General features: G+C 42.2%; 1 protein-coding gene across 1 annotated transcript; it reads right to left on the bottom strand.

The window, feature by feature from the left end:
- Window positions 1–520: 520 nt before the first annotated feature.
- On the bottom strand, window positions 521–15,861 carry il12rb2 (interleukin 12 receptor, beta 2a). The gene is made up of 16 exons (XM_083940234.1): window positions 15,728–15,861; window positions 15,301–15,427; window positions 13,633–13,893; window positions 10,980–11,103; window positions 10,700–10,890; window positions 9,391–9,533; window positions 8,381–8,525; window positions 5,784–5,857; window positions 5,076–5,286; window positions 4,711–4,908; window positions 4,070–4,171; window positions 3,567–3,713; window positions 3,311–3,442; window positions 1,841–1,940; window positions 1,620–1,707; window positions 521–1,533 (listed from the first exon to the last, which is right to left on the bottom strand). The coding sequence occupies exons 2-16, from the start codon at window positions 15,368–15,370 to the stop codon at window positions 1,087–1,089; spliced, it is 2,433 nt and encodes an 810-aa protein (XP_083796360.1). The 5' UTR covers window positions 15,371–15,427; window positions 15,728–15,861; the 3' UTR covers window positions 521–1,086.
- Between the last annotated feature and the right edge of the window lie 1,018 nt (window positions 15,862–16,879).

Here is a 16,879-nt window from a genome sequence, read left to right as displayed (position 1 = left end):
CAAAAAAGTTTTCATAAAAACACAATGTAAAAAAAAAAGTAATGTCAAAAAAATTCATGAAAAGAAGAATTACTTTATTTTTATCCCACACGGGGAAAATCAATTTTCACTCTTATTATCATACATGTTACACACACAGGCCCGAAATACACACATGCACAACCAGGACCTATACATGCAATTGAGGAGAGATGTTAGAGCGAGGCTGCCAGTGACCAGCGCCCCAAGCAGTTGGGGGTTCAGTGCCTTGCTCAACAGCACCTCGGCATTGCCCAGGAGATGAACTGGCACCTCTCCAGCCACCAGTCTACGCTCCATATATGGTCCACACAGGGACTTGAACCAGCGACCCTACGGTTCCCAGCCAAGTCACCTATGGACTGAGCTACTGCCGCCCCTCAAAGAAGTGATTTAGTATGTCCAAAAAGTTAAAAATGTCCAAAATGAATATGTTGAAAAAGTCATAAAATGTCATAATTTAGTATATCGAAAGTCATAAAAAGTAATTTAGTATGTCAAAAGTCATAATTTAGTACGGCATTATAATGAGCCATCAAAATACCATAGAACATAAAAAAGTCATGGCACAGTGGTCTCTGCTCCTGGAGCTGCTGCACGTTTGAGGCTTTCCAGATCCAAAAACACTCAACTCTAAAGATCTGCTCATCTCACGCAGCTGCTCGTCACAGGGTTCGATAATCATTAGAGTAACCGGCGTGTCTGATGGGACACATGAACAGAACAAAGCCATTGTTATTGTTAAGTGACTTCCTACTGTGAAGAGTCTAAATCTGTGCAGCTGTTTTATTCAAATACTTCAGTTCAGTTCTGCAGCCATGTTCATTCTGGTCATGGTTTTAGTGTGTCCAGTGCCGCTCTGGAGAGGAAACAAAGGTAATGCATGAAATGAAAACGTCAACAGCTCTGGAAGACTTCAGCGAGAGCTTTTTGTTACAGTTCTGATTCCAGTGGGAAAGGAGGTAGATACGAGGGATCCAGTGTTTGTGTCGGCTCTCTTTCCTTTAGTTTCCTCTTCCTCTAAAAACAGTTTTCACTCAAACCTCGTCTCACCAAAGAGTTCTGGTTTCAGCTGTTCTGAAGGAAGTCACTGCAGTCAATTTTGACCGCGTTCAGAGTCAACTTCCCTCCGAACTCCGTACTGAAGACGTTGTGACTGGGGAAGAAACCCAGCATTTCCTCAAACTCTTCCTCCTCCTCCTCCTCCTCGTCCTGATCCTCCTCGTCCAGGTTTCCCAGCCCGTGTGTGGAGATGTAGTCTACGGTCGTGTTGGTGTCCAGAGAGGTCTGCGTGTGGTCGGAGCTATCCGAGTCCTGGGAGAAACTCTTGATGTAGGTGGTCGGAGGGTAGACCGGTGTCTCCGTCTCGCGGCTCAGGCCGGTTTGAGGAAGGAGCGCAGGCGTGCAGATGTCACTGCTCTGCGCGGGCAGCTCCTCCACGTCCACCAGGATGGGCTCCTCTTCCTCACTGGTGACGCTGGAGTTACTCGGCTGCAGCTGGAGGTTCATCTTGCCCTGTTTCGATCAGAGATTCAGGCTTCAACTCTGAACAGTGTTGCAATTTACAGGAGTTTGTTTATCATCCACTTTTACGTAACTACCTTCTCCTGGGTGCACTCTTTTGCCCACTTGCTGTTTGCGGGATCTGGCACATCATCGAGCATGAGGCACTGGAAATAAACCCAGAACCTGACGGGGATGTGGAAAACAACATGGCATCAAAAGTTTAACGGGATCAGTGTGTTTTCTGCAGAACGGCTGATTTACAAGTAATGAAAAGGTGTGAACTTTCACTTATGAACCCATAGAGTTGCCCACATACCTCTGCTTCACTGCTGAACTCTGGTACAGACACACCAGAAGAAACACGGTCAGGACGACGACGCACACACACACTAGTACCGGGGGGAGGTTGGTCTCCTCTGCAACAGTGCCAGTGAAACAGGGAGATGTAAGATTGCAGCATACACATGTGGATTAATAGTAAAAAGAAGGTCAAAAAGAGACAATTATCGATCAAAAAAGTTTTTTTTTTTAAAGTTGTTTGACAGAAGCGTCGTCATCGTCTCGAGCAAAATCAGTTTGCTTAGGAAAACCATTAGATGTGAGTGAAACATGGACCTTGTGTTCAGGCTTATTTGGTGTTATTTTATCTGCGGCACCTTCACCCATTCACACTGATGATCATACCATCTAATCTGATCATTCGCACCACACTTACACACCCATGCGCAGCACAAGGAGCAATTTGGGGTTAATGACTTGCCCAAGGATGCTTCGGCATGTGGACTGGGAGAGGTGGGATTGAACCGCTGATCTCTCAAATGGAGGATGACCCACTTTACCACTGAGCCACAGTCGCCCCCCATTTTATTAACACGGTATATCTTGCTTGTGTGATCTGTCTAAAACTGACATTTTAAAGCCACAACTTGTGGTTTTACAGCTGGATGCATGCCTATTTCTTTGGTAATGGGCAGAGCAGGAAGTGACTTCATATGTGCCGCACAGACATAAGAGTATGTAGTAGAGTAGAGTAGAGTAGAGTATGTATCTCTGGGGAACAGAATAAATAAGTCTTTTTAACACTCTTTCTTAACCTGGAACAAATTTCAGCAGGAACTGAAGCTTTCCAGCAGGATTCCTCTACAGGATTTTAACTTATTTTACAAAATCTGTTCCTGTTTTTCACTTATCACTCTTATAACTTTGATATGACCTTTTGACTCCTTCAAGAAATGATGCCATGACTCCTTCTGACCGCTTCAGACAGGCTATCGTATTACTGATTTATGATTTTCTTTTTGACATTTTTACAAACTATACTCTGACTTTCTTATGAATTTTTTGACCTGCTTTACTACGACTCCTATCAACATAATGTTGATATATAATAATAATAAACGATTGTCTTTACTACATAGATTTCCTTCCTGTTTGAAGAATAGCATCTCATAAAATGCCATAGCCCGAAAAACAAGTTATAGTACTGTATGTCGAACAAGTCTTAAAAAGTCACGGTTAAGTTTATCTAAAAAGTCACGGTTAAGTATGTCGAAAAAGTAAAAAAAATTAAAATATATGTCCAAAAATGCTTAAATCAGTCGTAGGATAGCCTGTCTAAGCAGTCTTGGCATAATTTCTTGGAAAAAGTCAGAAGTCATAGAAAAGTGTGTCAAAAAAATCATAAGAAAGCCAAACTATACTGCTATTTTGTCTTTGTATGGATGTCTTTTTCTATGTAACCTTAAAAAATATATTAAATATATAAATAAAAAATAAAGAAGCTTACGCTGGATGAAGAACTTGACCTTCTGACACGCTGGGCCTTCTCCTTTAGCGGTTGACGCCGTCATCCACAGGCTGTAGACGGCTGGAGGCAGGTCTCTGATGATGTGCGTCGTCTCTGATGCCGGGATTGAGTCTGAAACACATTTAACACAACACAGTTACACGTGCGGCTGTCTGCGGTCAAATAATTCATGCTACAAAGCACAGACCATCACCCTCGGTGTAAAGCTGTTTCAGTAAAGATAAACGGTTCTTACGAGGCTTCAGGAGTCCGCTGCCTTCCTCTAGGTAGATGGTATAGTTGGTGATGCAACCTCCACGTTGACCCCTGGGAATCTCTGCCCAGGTCACTTTCACTTGATCTCCCTCAACCGTCTCTTGGACTGGGGGACCAGCTGCTGGGGCTGCAGACAACAGGCAGAAGCCAAAAAGACTATTCAACATGTTAGAAATGATTAAATACTGCTTTTACTGACTGGATTTGCTGCTTGTTATGTTTATACAAGGTTCATGCAGCTTTTTAAGAGCAAGAGTGAAGCAGTTTTTAAGCACTTTCAAAAATTCAAAGACTCCTGAATCCTTTATCATCCCGACTGATTGTGCGGATGAAATACCAGATTATGTGAAAATTACACATTTAAAAAAAATGAAAATTAGTTATTTACAGATCTTTAAAGACTTTTTTACCAACTCTGTGTTTATGGGTTTAATAAATAAAAAATTATCTAACGAACACTGTTCAGCTCTTCTTAGATCTTACCTGACTCCAAAGAGGTGACGCCTGTAAATCTGGTGCGACTCACTGAGCTCCCATTGTAGAAAACATGCACCGCTCCCTGGTAGCACTCAAACGGCTTAATACCTGCAGAAAGAAAGGTAGAGGTATAGAAAAAGAGTGTAAATTCCAGTAGATTGGTGGAGGGGTGCTGTTTCACTAATGCAGGAGTCATATTAGCTGCTGCCTCCTCAGGTTAAAGTGGTTTCTTCTGAGATTGGCTACACGGTGGTGTAGTGGTTAGCACCGTCGCCTCTCAACAAGAAGGTTCCAGGTTCGCATCCCGGCCTGGGCCTTTCTGTGTGGAGTTTGCATGTTCTCCCCGTGTCTGCGTGCGTTTTCTCCGGGTACTCCGGTTTCCTCCCACAGTGAAGACTCTAAAATTGCCCGTAGGTGTGAATGGTTGTCTGTCTCTGTTCATCTCTATGTGTCCTGTGATAGACTGGCGTCCTGTCCAGGGAGTACTCAGCCTCACGCACAATGTCAGCTGGGATCGGCTCCAGCCCCCCCGCGAAGTACAATTCTAACCTCTCTCTTTTTGATGTCAAGAGAAGGAGAGTGTTTACTGTAACTCCTCGTGTCAATGTATTTACATGTTGGAGATAACTAAGGTAAGAAAGTCCCACCTGTAAGAACAGCACGGTTGTCGTTCCTGCTCAGTCGGATCCATCTGAGCTCCTCCAGCTTGCGGCCCTCAGGGAACCACTCCACCACATGCACGGCGTGTGGCGGTGCAGTGTGGTGCTTTCTCCAGGAGATGGTGACACTGCGGTTGTTTGCAGTAACTTGCACGTTCCGAGGCGGCTCCAACGGCATCACCTTTACTAAAAGAGAGAATCATAAAGACACCAACTTCCCCCTCAGTATTCGTAACGCATGTGATATTTACCTGTAACCTTTTTACAAGACTGCTCACATGCAAAAGGAGGCAGGTCCTGGCGTCATGAAGACTCAAACATTAGCCTTTATTCATACACAGTTTGCTTTTTACCTTTTGTGTGATGGGCTGTAATTCTGGCAGGAGGGGACGGACCTTTGGAGTTGCAAGCCCACACTGTGACTTTACACTCGGCGCAGAACGGGACTGAATAATTCCTGGCGTCCGCACTAATGTTAGTGATGAAGACCAGAACAGAGTCTGGGCTGTCAACTCTGACTCTGTACTCTACGATTTTCCCTCTAGCTGTGGAAATGTTCGGCTCCTGCAGTCAGAGAGACGTTTAGAAGGGAATTAGAGAGTTCGAAGCCAGATGTTTGCAAGAAAAACAAACCGTGGATTTACAGGATGCTGAAAATCAACACACTCAGACGGCACGCAAGACACATCATTTCTGTTCAGCTCCTCTTTTTCTTGTAAACTGAAACTGCGGTGTCTGCAGTCAGGTTTCACTTATCTCTCTCACTGTCTCTATGTGACATTAAATGAGTGTGTGTGTATGTGTGTGTGTGTGTGTGTGTGTGTGTGTGTGTGTGTAAGGTAGAGGGTGGGGATGTGCGAGTGTGTGTCACCTTAGAAGCGGTCAAGGGTTGACCTTTGTGCAGAAAGTAGTAGAGAAGCAGGAAGATCAGAAAGTGTTACTATGGTGACAACACCGCACGCCCACACAGACACAGAGCGGGAGAGGGAACACATGAAGCAGTGCGCGGTGTGGCGTTCATTATCCTTTAGCATTCATTCACAACCGATCCAAAAACGTACCTTCCAATAAACTCTGAGGGATTTCAAGTCAGAGGCGGGTTCAGCGTACCACACATCCAACTCTTTGGCAGGAGCTGGAACAATAACAGGACAATAATACTGAACTCAAGACTGTGTTTGACTTTACGTACAGACCGTAAACGTGTGTTTTTTGTTTCAATGAATGTGTGAAAGATGCTTATAGAAGTTACATTTCTCACAAAGGTATTTCTAACTTTAAAAGACAAACTTCCAATCTGCATTTTTGTTACATTTTCTTCTGTGAGCTCAAGTCTGACAGCAATTAGTAACACTTCCAAGAAACGTGACAAATAAAACACATAATTAAATAAGTACTTGAAGTTACACTTTAGATAACACCGATGACATTGAACATGGTCTAAGCATGTTAAGAGGTACTTTAAAGTTGAATGGAAAAGTCACTTTTATGTGAAGAACACTTCAATGTTGGTGAGTTCGAGCGCTGTTGGAAAACTGAGACTTAAGTGTTAGCTGAATTAATCCATTAGTATTCTTTGTTTTTGGAGTTTTTACAACTGTGTTTATACTCTAGGAGTCATAATGGGGAGTTAAACCTCTCTAAACATGGAGAAAATCATCTTCATTCAATCTGAAAGCCCAGTTTTTTGCAAAGAGGGTTTTAACTTTAACATTAATTCATTCATTCATTCATCTTCAACCGCTTGTCCCTATCGGGGCTGGAGCCGATCCCAGCTGTTTAAACTTTAACATATTTGGTTTTAATAAGGTAAATAGAAAAGGAAAAAGGTATTTAAAGTAAACCATTCATTGATTTTGCATTATCATTTTACACAAACAACAGTGGGGTCTGTGGGAGCCCACACACTGAGAAGGTAACGCCAATTTCAACAAAAAACAAGGGTTAAGATTTCAAATCCGCAACCTCTTGCACTTCTACTAAAGGGTTCGCTCAGATTTTTTGTCGTACTAACAAATGCACTGCTGTGGATGGAAGAAGTAGTAAAACATATTTTAGCCGCCTAAAAAAAATACGTATCAGTTTAAGTGAATATTACATTGGGCATTTTACATCTTTACCTTGCTGTCAGCATCTCTGTTTAAGTGTATGCGGGTAAATTAAGCCGTTATCTTAGCTCTCATCAAAGCCACCAGACCCTGTTGACAATAACAATAATTCTTTACCTTGCAGGAGTTGCTGTTTTTGTCAATTGAGTCTGGCGGGGATGACTTCAGCCCCCCCACATAAACTTAAACAGGGCTGTAAGAAAGGAAAAGGTGCCAAAAGCCCTGTTCAGACGGGATTAGTTTTAATGTGGGGACGTGGGATAAGGTCATTTTTACCAGGGTTTTTTTGTCCTGTCTGGAGAGTCATGTCCGTGATATCAGTAAAAAATATGCTGAATTTCACCCAAAAGTATACCTCAGGTAAAACATTCCCGTCTGATCAACACTCTGTAAACTATATGTAGATATCCCGTCAATACGTAGTTTCCACATGTTTTTTTTTTAGCATGGAGGCACTTGAAGAAGCACTCATCACTTTTTTTAGATAATCAATTCTGTCCTTTAGTTTCATATTTATTTAATTTTGGATAATTAGGAAGCTACGTAGCACACACATGGAGACTGGGAGGTGACATAGCACGTAAATCGAGCAACCCATCCCACCTCTGGTAGAATACCTCTGGTGCGTATTGCCCATTTACAGACGTCCTGAGGTAAGACTATTTTACCCCAAGTCCCCAAATTAAACTAATCTTGTCTGAATCAGGCTAAAAACAGCCTCTGTGTTGGTTTTTCTCCCTGTTTAACTGAGAACTAAGGACCTCATACAAACACACTTCAATAAATCGGAAGTATCCCTGTAAAGATGTTCTTACTTTCATAAGAACTAATTGTTTGTTGTTTCAAACCTCGGTAAGGTGATTTTCATACCACCCTGGTGAAACCAGCGGCTGCCTGGAAGATCAGAAATCACATGTGTGGCTTAACCACAATGTGTTTATCCAGGAGAATGAGGAAGATAGGCATACGTATGTAATTCATGTTACCCAAAACGTATCTTCTGCCATTTCTACTCTGACCTCTGCTCCTGTTGGCTGTGTGTGGGAATCTGATGATGTGTCGCTGCTGCACATTCATATCTTACATGTCAGGAAACGGACCTTCATATCTTCACACCATCATCAAATATGCAGCGATATTTCCCATGATGCATCACTGTCTTCTTTACCATGTCAGTTTTCTTCACTCTGGCTTAATGTCTAACGCATATGCAATAAGATGCAACTGCAGTTTACTCATTACATGTTGTAATCTCAGTGTAAGTCACTGTGCACACTGAATGTTTTGCTCTCAACACACAAACCAATAAGGCCTGTTTCAGTGGTTTGTATGTATCGTGCAGACAGTCAGTGGTGAGCTGATAACTGCCTAAAGAAAACCCAAATGAAATGAAACATTTCTGCATTATCTGATAGCGTGCATAGATAAAGTGCCGCAGAGGTATTGTACTGACTCCGTTCAGATCTGTTTGAGTATAGACAGAATCAGTGGTGTTTTCACTCATGAAGTGCAAAAATAGTCTTCAGGAGCTGCAGGTTAAAACTGCTTACCTTCCTCTTTAGTCCGGCCGAAAACGTTTGTGCTCCATGGACTCCACAGGCCGGTGCTGAATCTGGATCTGGCTCTGAAATGGTACAACGTGAAGGGCTCCAGAGAGGAGATGGACCGAACCTCTACTGAACTTTTCTTCTCACCCTGAAAGTGAAAATGTCTTGTTTATAATCTCATTTTAAAGCTGCAGTCAGAAAGTCGGGCAGATCGAGTTGACTAAGTCAAATTTTAAATGTTTACAACTCTCACGCCCCTCCCCCTCTACCACGGAGCTCCTCCACTCCCTCCCATCGAGTGCTCGTCAGTGCGCGTGCACCAGATTCCTGTGAACGCGCCGTCTCTTCTCTCATTGATAAACAGCATGGAGTAGACGCTACACAGAGCTGGCTGGCTAACTTACTCATAGATAGTAATTGCTAACGTCATTTAGCGTATGCCTAGCTTGAGGCGTGTGTCTGTGATATTGTAACATGCATGAGGGGGGATGTGGGATCTGTGGCGTGTGTACGAACTGTGAACTGTGCTGAGTGGACAGGATGAAACGGGCGCGGTGGGTTTTTGCAAAACAAGCAACAAGCTCTACATGCACGTAGAAGCAATGATGTATGTTGTTCTGTCGGAGCATGGTGTCGGCTTCAGTGAATATGATCAAACAAATGTTCCCGACTGCGACTTTAATCGATTTTATTTTAGCTTATTGTTACTCTGATACTTTCCCATCTTTGTATTGAAACTGCAGAATCATTTCCCTCGGGATAAATAAAGCTTCTTCAATCTTGAATTTAAATTCACTCATCCATGCTCCAGCTTGCATGCAACATTTTGAGTCCACCTTTGCAAACATCAACCTGACACTCATATCGGCCTTTGGCTTTGAATGAGCAGCAGCCCTGTGAGGTCTGAGGATGCAGGGGCTGTATGCCTTTAAAGGTTTAAGTAACGTCCTGCAGCATTTTATTGAAAAGTCCTAAATCTGCACTAATCTGATTAGACAGTTAAGACCTCTTACTGATTCTAGAGAAGATGTCCACGTTTGTGCTTCTGCTCTGTATTGGATCTCCAGATGTGCAGCACCCTCGAGATGCCCCGTATCCATGATGCACTCTCGGGAGGAGCACTCCGGTTGGTGAAGAACAGGAGTCGACGGCATCACTGCTCAAACCAACACAAAAACATAAATCTTGAGCAGGCTGCAAAATGCACAAGATGACTTTTCTTCTATAAAAGCAGCAGGTGAAAACTGTAACATCAGATCATCAACCATCAGAAACTTTAAGATTAGAGACGCTTTAAGGTTCCAGTCATGTTATTGTGAGTTCATGCCTTACAAACAAGTGGATGTGCTCATAGCCAACACGTCCTCATGCCCACTGAAGATCCAGGGACTGTGCCCTTCCCAAATCTGCTCTGTTTAAATTAACGCATGGGCGTCTCTGGAGCCAAACCATCTCCGTACTCTGCTCCTCCTACATGGAACAAGCTGGAAAAAGACTGGAAACTAAATTTCTTGAGCACTTGAGACGACCTTCTTTACATGCAACTGTTTTTTACAATTGTATTTGTTGTCTGTATATTGTAACTGTGTAACTTCTGCTACCTCTTGGCCAGGACTTCCTTGAAAAAGAGGTTTTTAATCTCAATGGGACTTTCCTGGTAAAATAAAGGTTCATTTAAAAAAACAACAAAAAAAAAACCATGTAAACTGAGAGAAACAAAGCTAAAAACACACTGCTGCCGCGGCCATCATATGACGAGTCTAGTGCCACCGACCCGATAGAAGGCGTCATCACTTTTTACAGTGTGCTTAGACTTATTTTAATAAAATAAAAGAGAGTGGACACCCACTACATGACTACTTGACTTGATTTTAAACAAAAATCTCCAGTTACGGCTCACCACGTAATCTCTTTTTTGCCATATGCATCCATGCCTATATGGCACATCACAACGCCACCCTTTCAACTGGATCCGTCCACGCAATGTCAGAGGTCAAGCAGGAAATAATCAAATGAAATCAGGACAGGAAGAGTGGAGTTAAATGAGAAGACAAACTAAATGGATAATAAAGAACTGAAAAAGAGAAATGGTCGAGCGGTGGAAAGGTCAGAGAAAAAAATAAAGAAATCTTGAGGTTGTTCTAGTAAAATGTTTAAAGATAACCATTTTATTATATGATGATGATGGGTGTTAGAGACCCCACAGAGCTCAGATCGTAACTCGACACTGCCCCATGGGAAACACACACACTTTCTATACAGAGTTTTCTAAGCACCTCATTAAACACTGGACTGGGTGACTGGTACGGGCTGCTGTCTTACCGATGTCACTGAGGGTGTAGTTGATGGTGATGGACTCTGCAGAGCCGAGTGGATTCTGCGTTTGGACCCGCACAGAGATCATCTGGACAGAGCTGTTCACAGTGAAACTAGCTGAGGGTAAATCAGTTCCCTTACTGGAGACTTCGTACCGCACTGGTGCGTCTGTGTTGTTTCCAGACACAGTTCTCACCCTGAAACACACACAGACACGTTACATTTGACAGTAGACAAAAGCAATGTGGTAGTACTGTTCTGTAATCAGATTTGTTTTATAACTCACCACAGAACCGAACTATTCCTGAGTAAAGTATCTCGTCCTCTGTGCCAGCTGCAGAACACGACTCCCGTTTCGTTATCTTTGACTTTGTAGATGCACGAGATGTTTTCAGGGCGTTCTGGTAAATCTGAAGGACAAAGAAGACGGAGAATCGATGCTTGTGTCCTCAAAAAATACAAATGTTTATGGCCTGAGCACCGTCAGCGTAGACCCTATTGAAATTGCGTCTTTTTTCTTCTTATTATTATTTTGTACGTAAATCACATTTTTTGAGGGTCTGAATTAAAACCTTTGAAATTTTGTATTTTACAGGTCTCGTGCTTGGGTGTTACAAAATGACTCGATAGCACCCCCTACAAAACTTCAAGGAAGTAGCCCCTGATGATCATTTCACCTGCATGGCGTGTACGTACAGAAAAGTCTCTTAACCATACTCTAAACCCCACAGGAAGTCTGCAATTTATCATATTACTGTGCAATCTGAGGGCATTTTTGGACATTTCCAGGTGGTGGACTTAAACCTCCAGGACTCAACCTGATCGACTTCAAATGTGGTCAGTGCGCTCTAAAGACATTTACAAAGATAAATGGTGAAGCTTAGGTGATTTTGTTATTGGCGTGGCCATGGCGGCGTCTTAAATTTCCATGTCTCACCATAAAACAGGAAGTGGTTAGCAAAACGACTGCCCATTGTCCAATCCGCCCAATACCTCTTACGTCTGATAAGAGTCCCAGCCCGAAGACATCTAGCTGACAATATTGAGTTATAGTCACAGAGGCCACTACTGGCAACAGCAAACAGGAAAGTGTTTTCCGTCTTTTGCCATTTCAGAACAAGTATTTGTGTTGATAATATTGTGTGCATTTCTTCCTGAACCTAGCCATAAAACTTAATTTAGCCGTTTTCAGACTATTTTTCCTATATAAGGAATGAAGGAGCTTCTCTGTAAAGTGTCCTGAGATAACGTTTGTTAGGATTTGGCGCTTTAAATAACATTTAATTGAAAGTGAATAGTGAATTAAATTGAAATTGGATGTTTTGGTGTTTCAAGATGAGACTTTCATGTCTTAAGGCATGACTAACTTTTCAAGCTACAAGAGCTGTTTGAAGAAAAGAGGCACGGCTGGTTCTGCTTTATCTTCACACTGTCCGCGTGTTGCAGGCTGCGTTCAGCAAGTGTCAGGGCTAATAATGCGTTCCTACCATAGAGTCGTTTTTGACACATGCAGCATACCATTTCCCTAACCCTTTAGCTCAGTTTTCACATCCCTTCCCCCCAAATCACATGTTTTTTTCTTTTATCGCTCTCTTTCTTTGAACATAGGAACCACTTTCATGACCCAACTGCACGAAGAGACAAGTCCTCCACTATAGGGTCTCCACTCAGTTCCCTCCTGTCTTCAATTTCAATTTCAATTTCAATTCAATTTCAATTTCAATTAAATTTCAATTTTAATTCAATTTCAATTCAATTTTATTCATAGTGCCAAATCATAACAAAAGTTATCTCAGGACACTTTACAGAGTAGGTAAAGACCACACTCTATGACTTATTTATGATTTACAGAGACCCAACAATTCCCCCGTAGAGTACGGTGGCGTTGAAAACCTTCCCTATAACAGACAGGAACGTCAGACAGACCCAGCTCTGTGGAGGACGGACATCTGTCTTGACTGTCTTCCCACCTTCAGCGACACCGGCCCCTCATCCCAACATCCATTTCATAACGCACCAAACATTTTTAAAGTCGGGTCTGCAGGCAGGCCAGTTTAGCACCCAGGCTCTTTTAATATAAAGAGCCTGGGTGCTAAAATCGACAGTGGGCGACTGTGGCTCAGAGTCAGAGTGGGTCGTCCTCCATTCGAGAGAATGGCGGTTCAATCCCCACCTCCCCCGGTCCACATGTCGAAGTGTCCTTGGGCAAGACACTGAACACCAAATTGCTGCGCATGGGTGTGTGAATGTGGTGTTAATGGTTAGATTAGATGGTATGTAGATGTCCAATGTGACTAACACTGTGAAAGCGCCTTGAGTAGTCAGAAGACTAGAAAGGCGCTATATAAGTACAAGTCCATTTACCATATGGTGCCTTCCTGAAAAAGAGGTAACCTGTTGCCCGTTAACTGAATTCACTGAGAGATGTTCTGTCAGGTGTTTTCTTTTATCATTTCACAACCTTTCCAGGCTTTTTTGCGTCGACACCGTCCCAACTTTTCTTTTGAAACGTGTTGCTGGCATCAGATTCAAAATGGGCTTTTCATAAAACAATGACATTTCTCTGTTTCAACATTTGATACGTTGTGTTTGTGCTCTTGCTTAGTCTTGAGTGAACGCGTTCTGCAAATCATCACATGCTGTTTCTATTTACATTTCACACAGCGGCCCAACTGCCCTGCGATAGACTGGCGTCCTGTCCAGGGTGTACCCCGCCTCACGCCCGATGTCAGCTGGGATCGGCTCCAGCCCCCCCACGACCCGACACCGGGATAAGCGGTTGAAGATGAATGAATGAATGAATGAGCAGCGGCCCAACTGTTTTCGAAACCGGTCTGTACGATGTGCATTAAACTCTTCTAAACTTGTCTGTGTTGGCGTGGTCTTTGTTAGTGAAATGTGTGAGAGATGCTTTCCCTGCTGCCTGTTTTTATACTCACATCCAGCTGAGATGTCCAGGCCGCAGGGGTCCAGAGGAGAATGACAGCCGCACTCACAGCTGTATGTTGTTTTCTTGGTTATGTTAACCACATTCAAGTAAATAGTTGTAGAATTCTCATAGTCGAGCTTCTGCCGTGTGCGCGGATGGTAGCTGTACATGAATCCCTTGCACTTGCAGTTAAAAGTGCAGTACATCTTAAAACTGGAGTGTCGCTGCACCACAGATCCAGCGCTGGACCAGATGGAGCAGTATTTCTCACCTGAAAGCAGAAACAGTGACTCATTTAAACTGCGTGTTCACATCGTCCAGTTATGAGAACGCAAGAAAGACAATGGGCGCGGATTTGTTAGCAGATGAGGAAATGTAATTCTGCACACCTGCATGACACGAAACACCTCGTCTTTATGCTGCACACATTTTTACAAACATCACTATTATGGCTTTGATTTATATAGTGCCTTTCTCAAGGCGCTTTACAGAGTCCAGGTTCGATTCCTTCGTTCACACAGACATGGTGGTGGTAAACTGCCCTGGGGCAGACTGACGGAAGCGTGGAGGCCAATCAGCGCCTACGGCCCCTCCGACCACCTCCTCAAACATACAGCAGTCATGCACATTCACAGGAGGCAAAGTGGGTGAAGTGTCTTACCCAAGGACACAACGACCATGACACAAGAAGGGCAGGATGGGGATCGAACCGCCAAACCTTTGGACACTCAGTCAAAAACAAACAACAAACAGTTCTCATCTTCTTGATAGTTGAATCATTGTAGATGATTCATAAAACAAAGCACCAACGGGCTCCTTCCTTTGGGATTGACTCTGATAGTTGACTTGAATGGACTTTACTATGAGAGGAGCTGGTACAGGGGACAGTTGGTAAGTCTTTAAAACACTCTTTTAATAAACTCTGGGTTCACTAACTACGTTGTTGGTGCTTTGTTTACTGTGAAGGGACTCTTCTCATGCTGCTGCAGAGGTTTGCTGTTATTTTTAGCAGCATTAGTGGTTAAAAAAGACGTTTTAATGCCTTCACCGTACTGCCCCAAGCTAATCAGTGTTAGCCACGTCCGGCTGTTAGCGACTCTCTTGGATTTCTCTGCTAATAGTTCATGCACGAAAAAAACTGTCTCGATGGCTTATTTGATAAATATAAGTGCCGAAAAAGACCACGGTATGATTTTGCGCCGGTATTTCACTTTAATTTACTGTATACATACAAATGTGCATATCCAATTATCTGTCAGCATCGAACAGTATCGACTTTTCCCACTAAACTTACTTTAGAAATCAAAATCTTAAAAGTTCAGAGGGATGCACAAAAGCACTCAGAAGAAAAAAACTGATATGAGCACAAAAGAAACATTTCCACAACTGTTGTTACAGTAAAGCACATGATGATAAAACATCTATTTTTGGTCGCATTGACCAGTTTATCGACACAATAACTATGTTTTGAAGCATGAATTAAATGTTTTAAAGTGAGTTATTACCTTCTGCAGACGTGCCATTGAGCTGTGATGTCCCATGAGACAGTAGTCTAGTTTAGTTAATGTTAAATAGGTTTGTATAGAAAGTATTTCCACGTGCACCCACTGACTTATCCCAGATAACACGATGAAAGCATTTCAAACCCCATCAGCTCTGAACACACGGTAGATCTCACCTGTGCAGAGCCGCACAGCCAGCACAGCCACCGCAGTGAAGAGGGTCCATGTTTGGGACATTGTCGCCATGAGTCATCCGTAACTGTCTTCTCATAAGTCTCTCACATTGCTGCTGCTGTAATTTACCTTAAAACAAGGAATAATCCACACATAAATGAGGTTTATCATGTTTGTGAATACAGAGATTTATTGAGAAAAAATGATCTTAACGCAAAAGTTGTTGTTTTTAATCTGAAAAACAGTGGTAACTTTTTTAAATTCCCCTCCTGGTTGCTGTCCCATTTATTGCATTTTCATATTAAATGGGGTTCAGGCTACATTTTAAACAGAGCTGTGTAAACAATAAAGCGACATCATGGCAGCAGCGCACATTCAATAATGAGGATAATAAAAAATAAAACACTTGCGAAACAAAGTGATACTCACCAAGACTTCACAGCCCAGCTTCAGATGAGCTGTTACCGCCTCTTTATTGAGTCTTATCCGTCATCTTTAAGTCTTTAACATCTTTAATCAATAATAATAATAATAATAATAATAATAATAATAATCAGAGCAGCATCCAGCGGTGTGTGTGGAGCTGACAGCGGAGACTTCTCCGTGACTGACTCAACACATCATCATCTTACACTTCAGGCTTCTGCAGAGGCGGGTGCTGTCGGGTGAACCGGGGTAAGACGCCCCCTGAAGAACAATGATTACTTTAAAATAAATATATCATTTAAATATCAATACAATATGTACACAAGAAGCATGCGTGAAGGTATTTCAATCATAGCAGACTTTGTTTTTATGGAACTAAATGTAAAATCTTCTCGTTTTGATCCATACAGACTTGGTATTTATACATAATATTAACTGTATTTTCAAATGATTACGTATTTTAATAAAATATATAAATAGAATAATACCCATTTAATATATAATGTTATTTTTTTACATGATTTTTTTCTAAAATTGTTTGATTTTTGCAAATAAATCTTGTTTTGTTGGGTCAAAAACAAGAGAAAAAGTATTTATTTTAAGTTATTCATTTTTGGTTTGAACTAATGGACAACCTCCACATGATTCTCATTACCAGTAAAAAAAAGAAGTTTGTCCTTATTTTGTACTGTTACAATATCACCATCCCTAGAAACCACTAAAACTATATTGATGCTGGTCAAGAGTTTATCAATGACACTAGCATCCAAGAGAAGAGCTGACATCAGAATTGGATCCACACATTTGTTTACTTCACTACTGTCGCTTTAGTTACTTCACAAATTACAGTCTTTTCACACCTTCCTGCAGTGAAAATGTTTCTGATAAACTGGAGGATTAAAGTGTAATTACGGCGCAAAATCATCCCAAAAATCATCTTTTCCGACACTCATCACACGTTCATCAAATAAGCCATGGAGACAGTTTTTTTTTGTGTATAAACTATTAATGGAGAAATCTGGGAGCATGAGAAGAGTCCCTACACATAAAACAAAGCATTAATGGGCTCCTTCCTTTTGGATCGACTTTGGTAATCCACTTGAATGGACTTTACTATGAGAGGAGCTGGTACAGGGGCCAGTAGGTAAGTCTTTA

Source organism: Echiichthys vipera (assembly GCF_963691815.1).
Source record: "Echiichthys vipera genome assembly, chromosome: 3".
Lineage (NCBI taxonomy): Eukaryota > Metazoa > Chordata > Actinopteri > Perciformes > Trachinidae > Echiichthys > Echiichthys vipera.
This window is presented reverse-complemented; position numbering and strand designations above follow the sequence as displayed.

Coding starts and splice junctions, on each gene's coding strand:
- il12rb2 (XM_083940234.1), bottom strand. CDS start 15,370: ATGGCGACAATGTCCCAAACATGGACCCTCTTCACTGCGGTGGCTGTG. Junction 5,858..8,380: donor CGGCCGGACTAAAGAGGAAG/GTAAGCAGTTTT, acceptor TTATTGTTCCAG/CTCCTGCCAAAGAGTTGGAT. Junction 3,443..3,566: donor CAGCGGACTCCTGAAGCCTC/GTAAGAACCGTT, acceptor AATGTGTTTCAG/ACTCAATCCCGGCATCAGAG.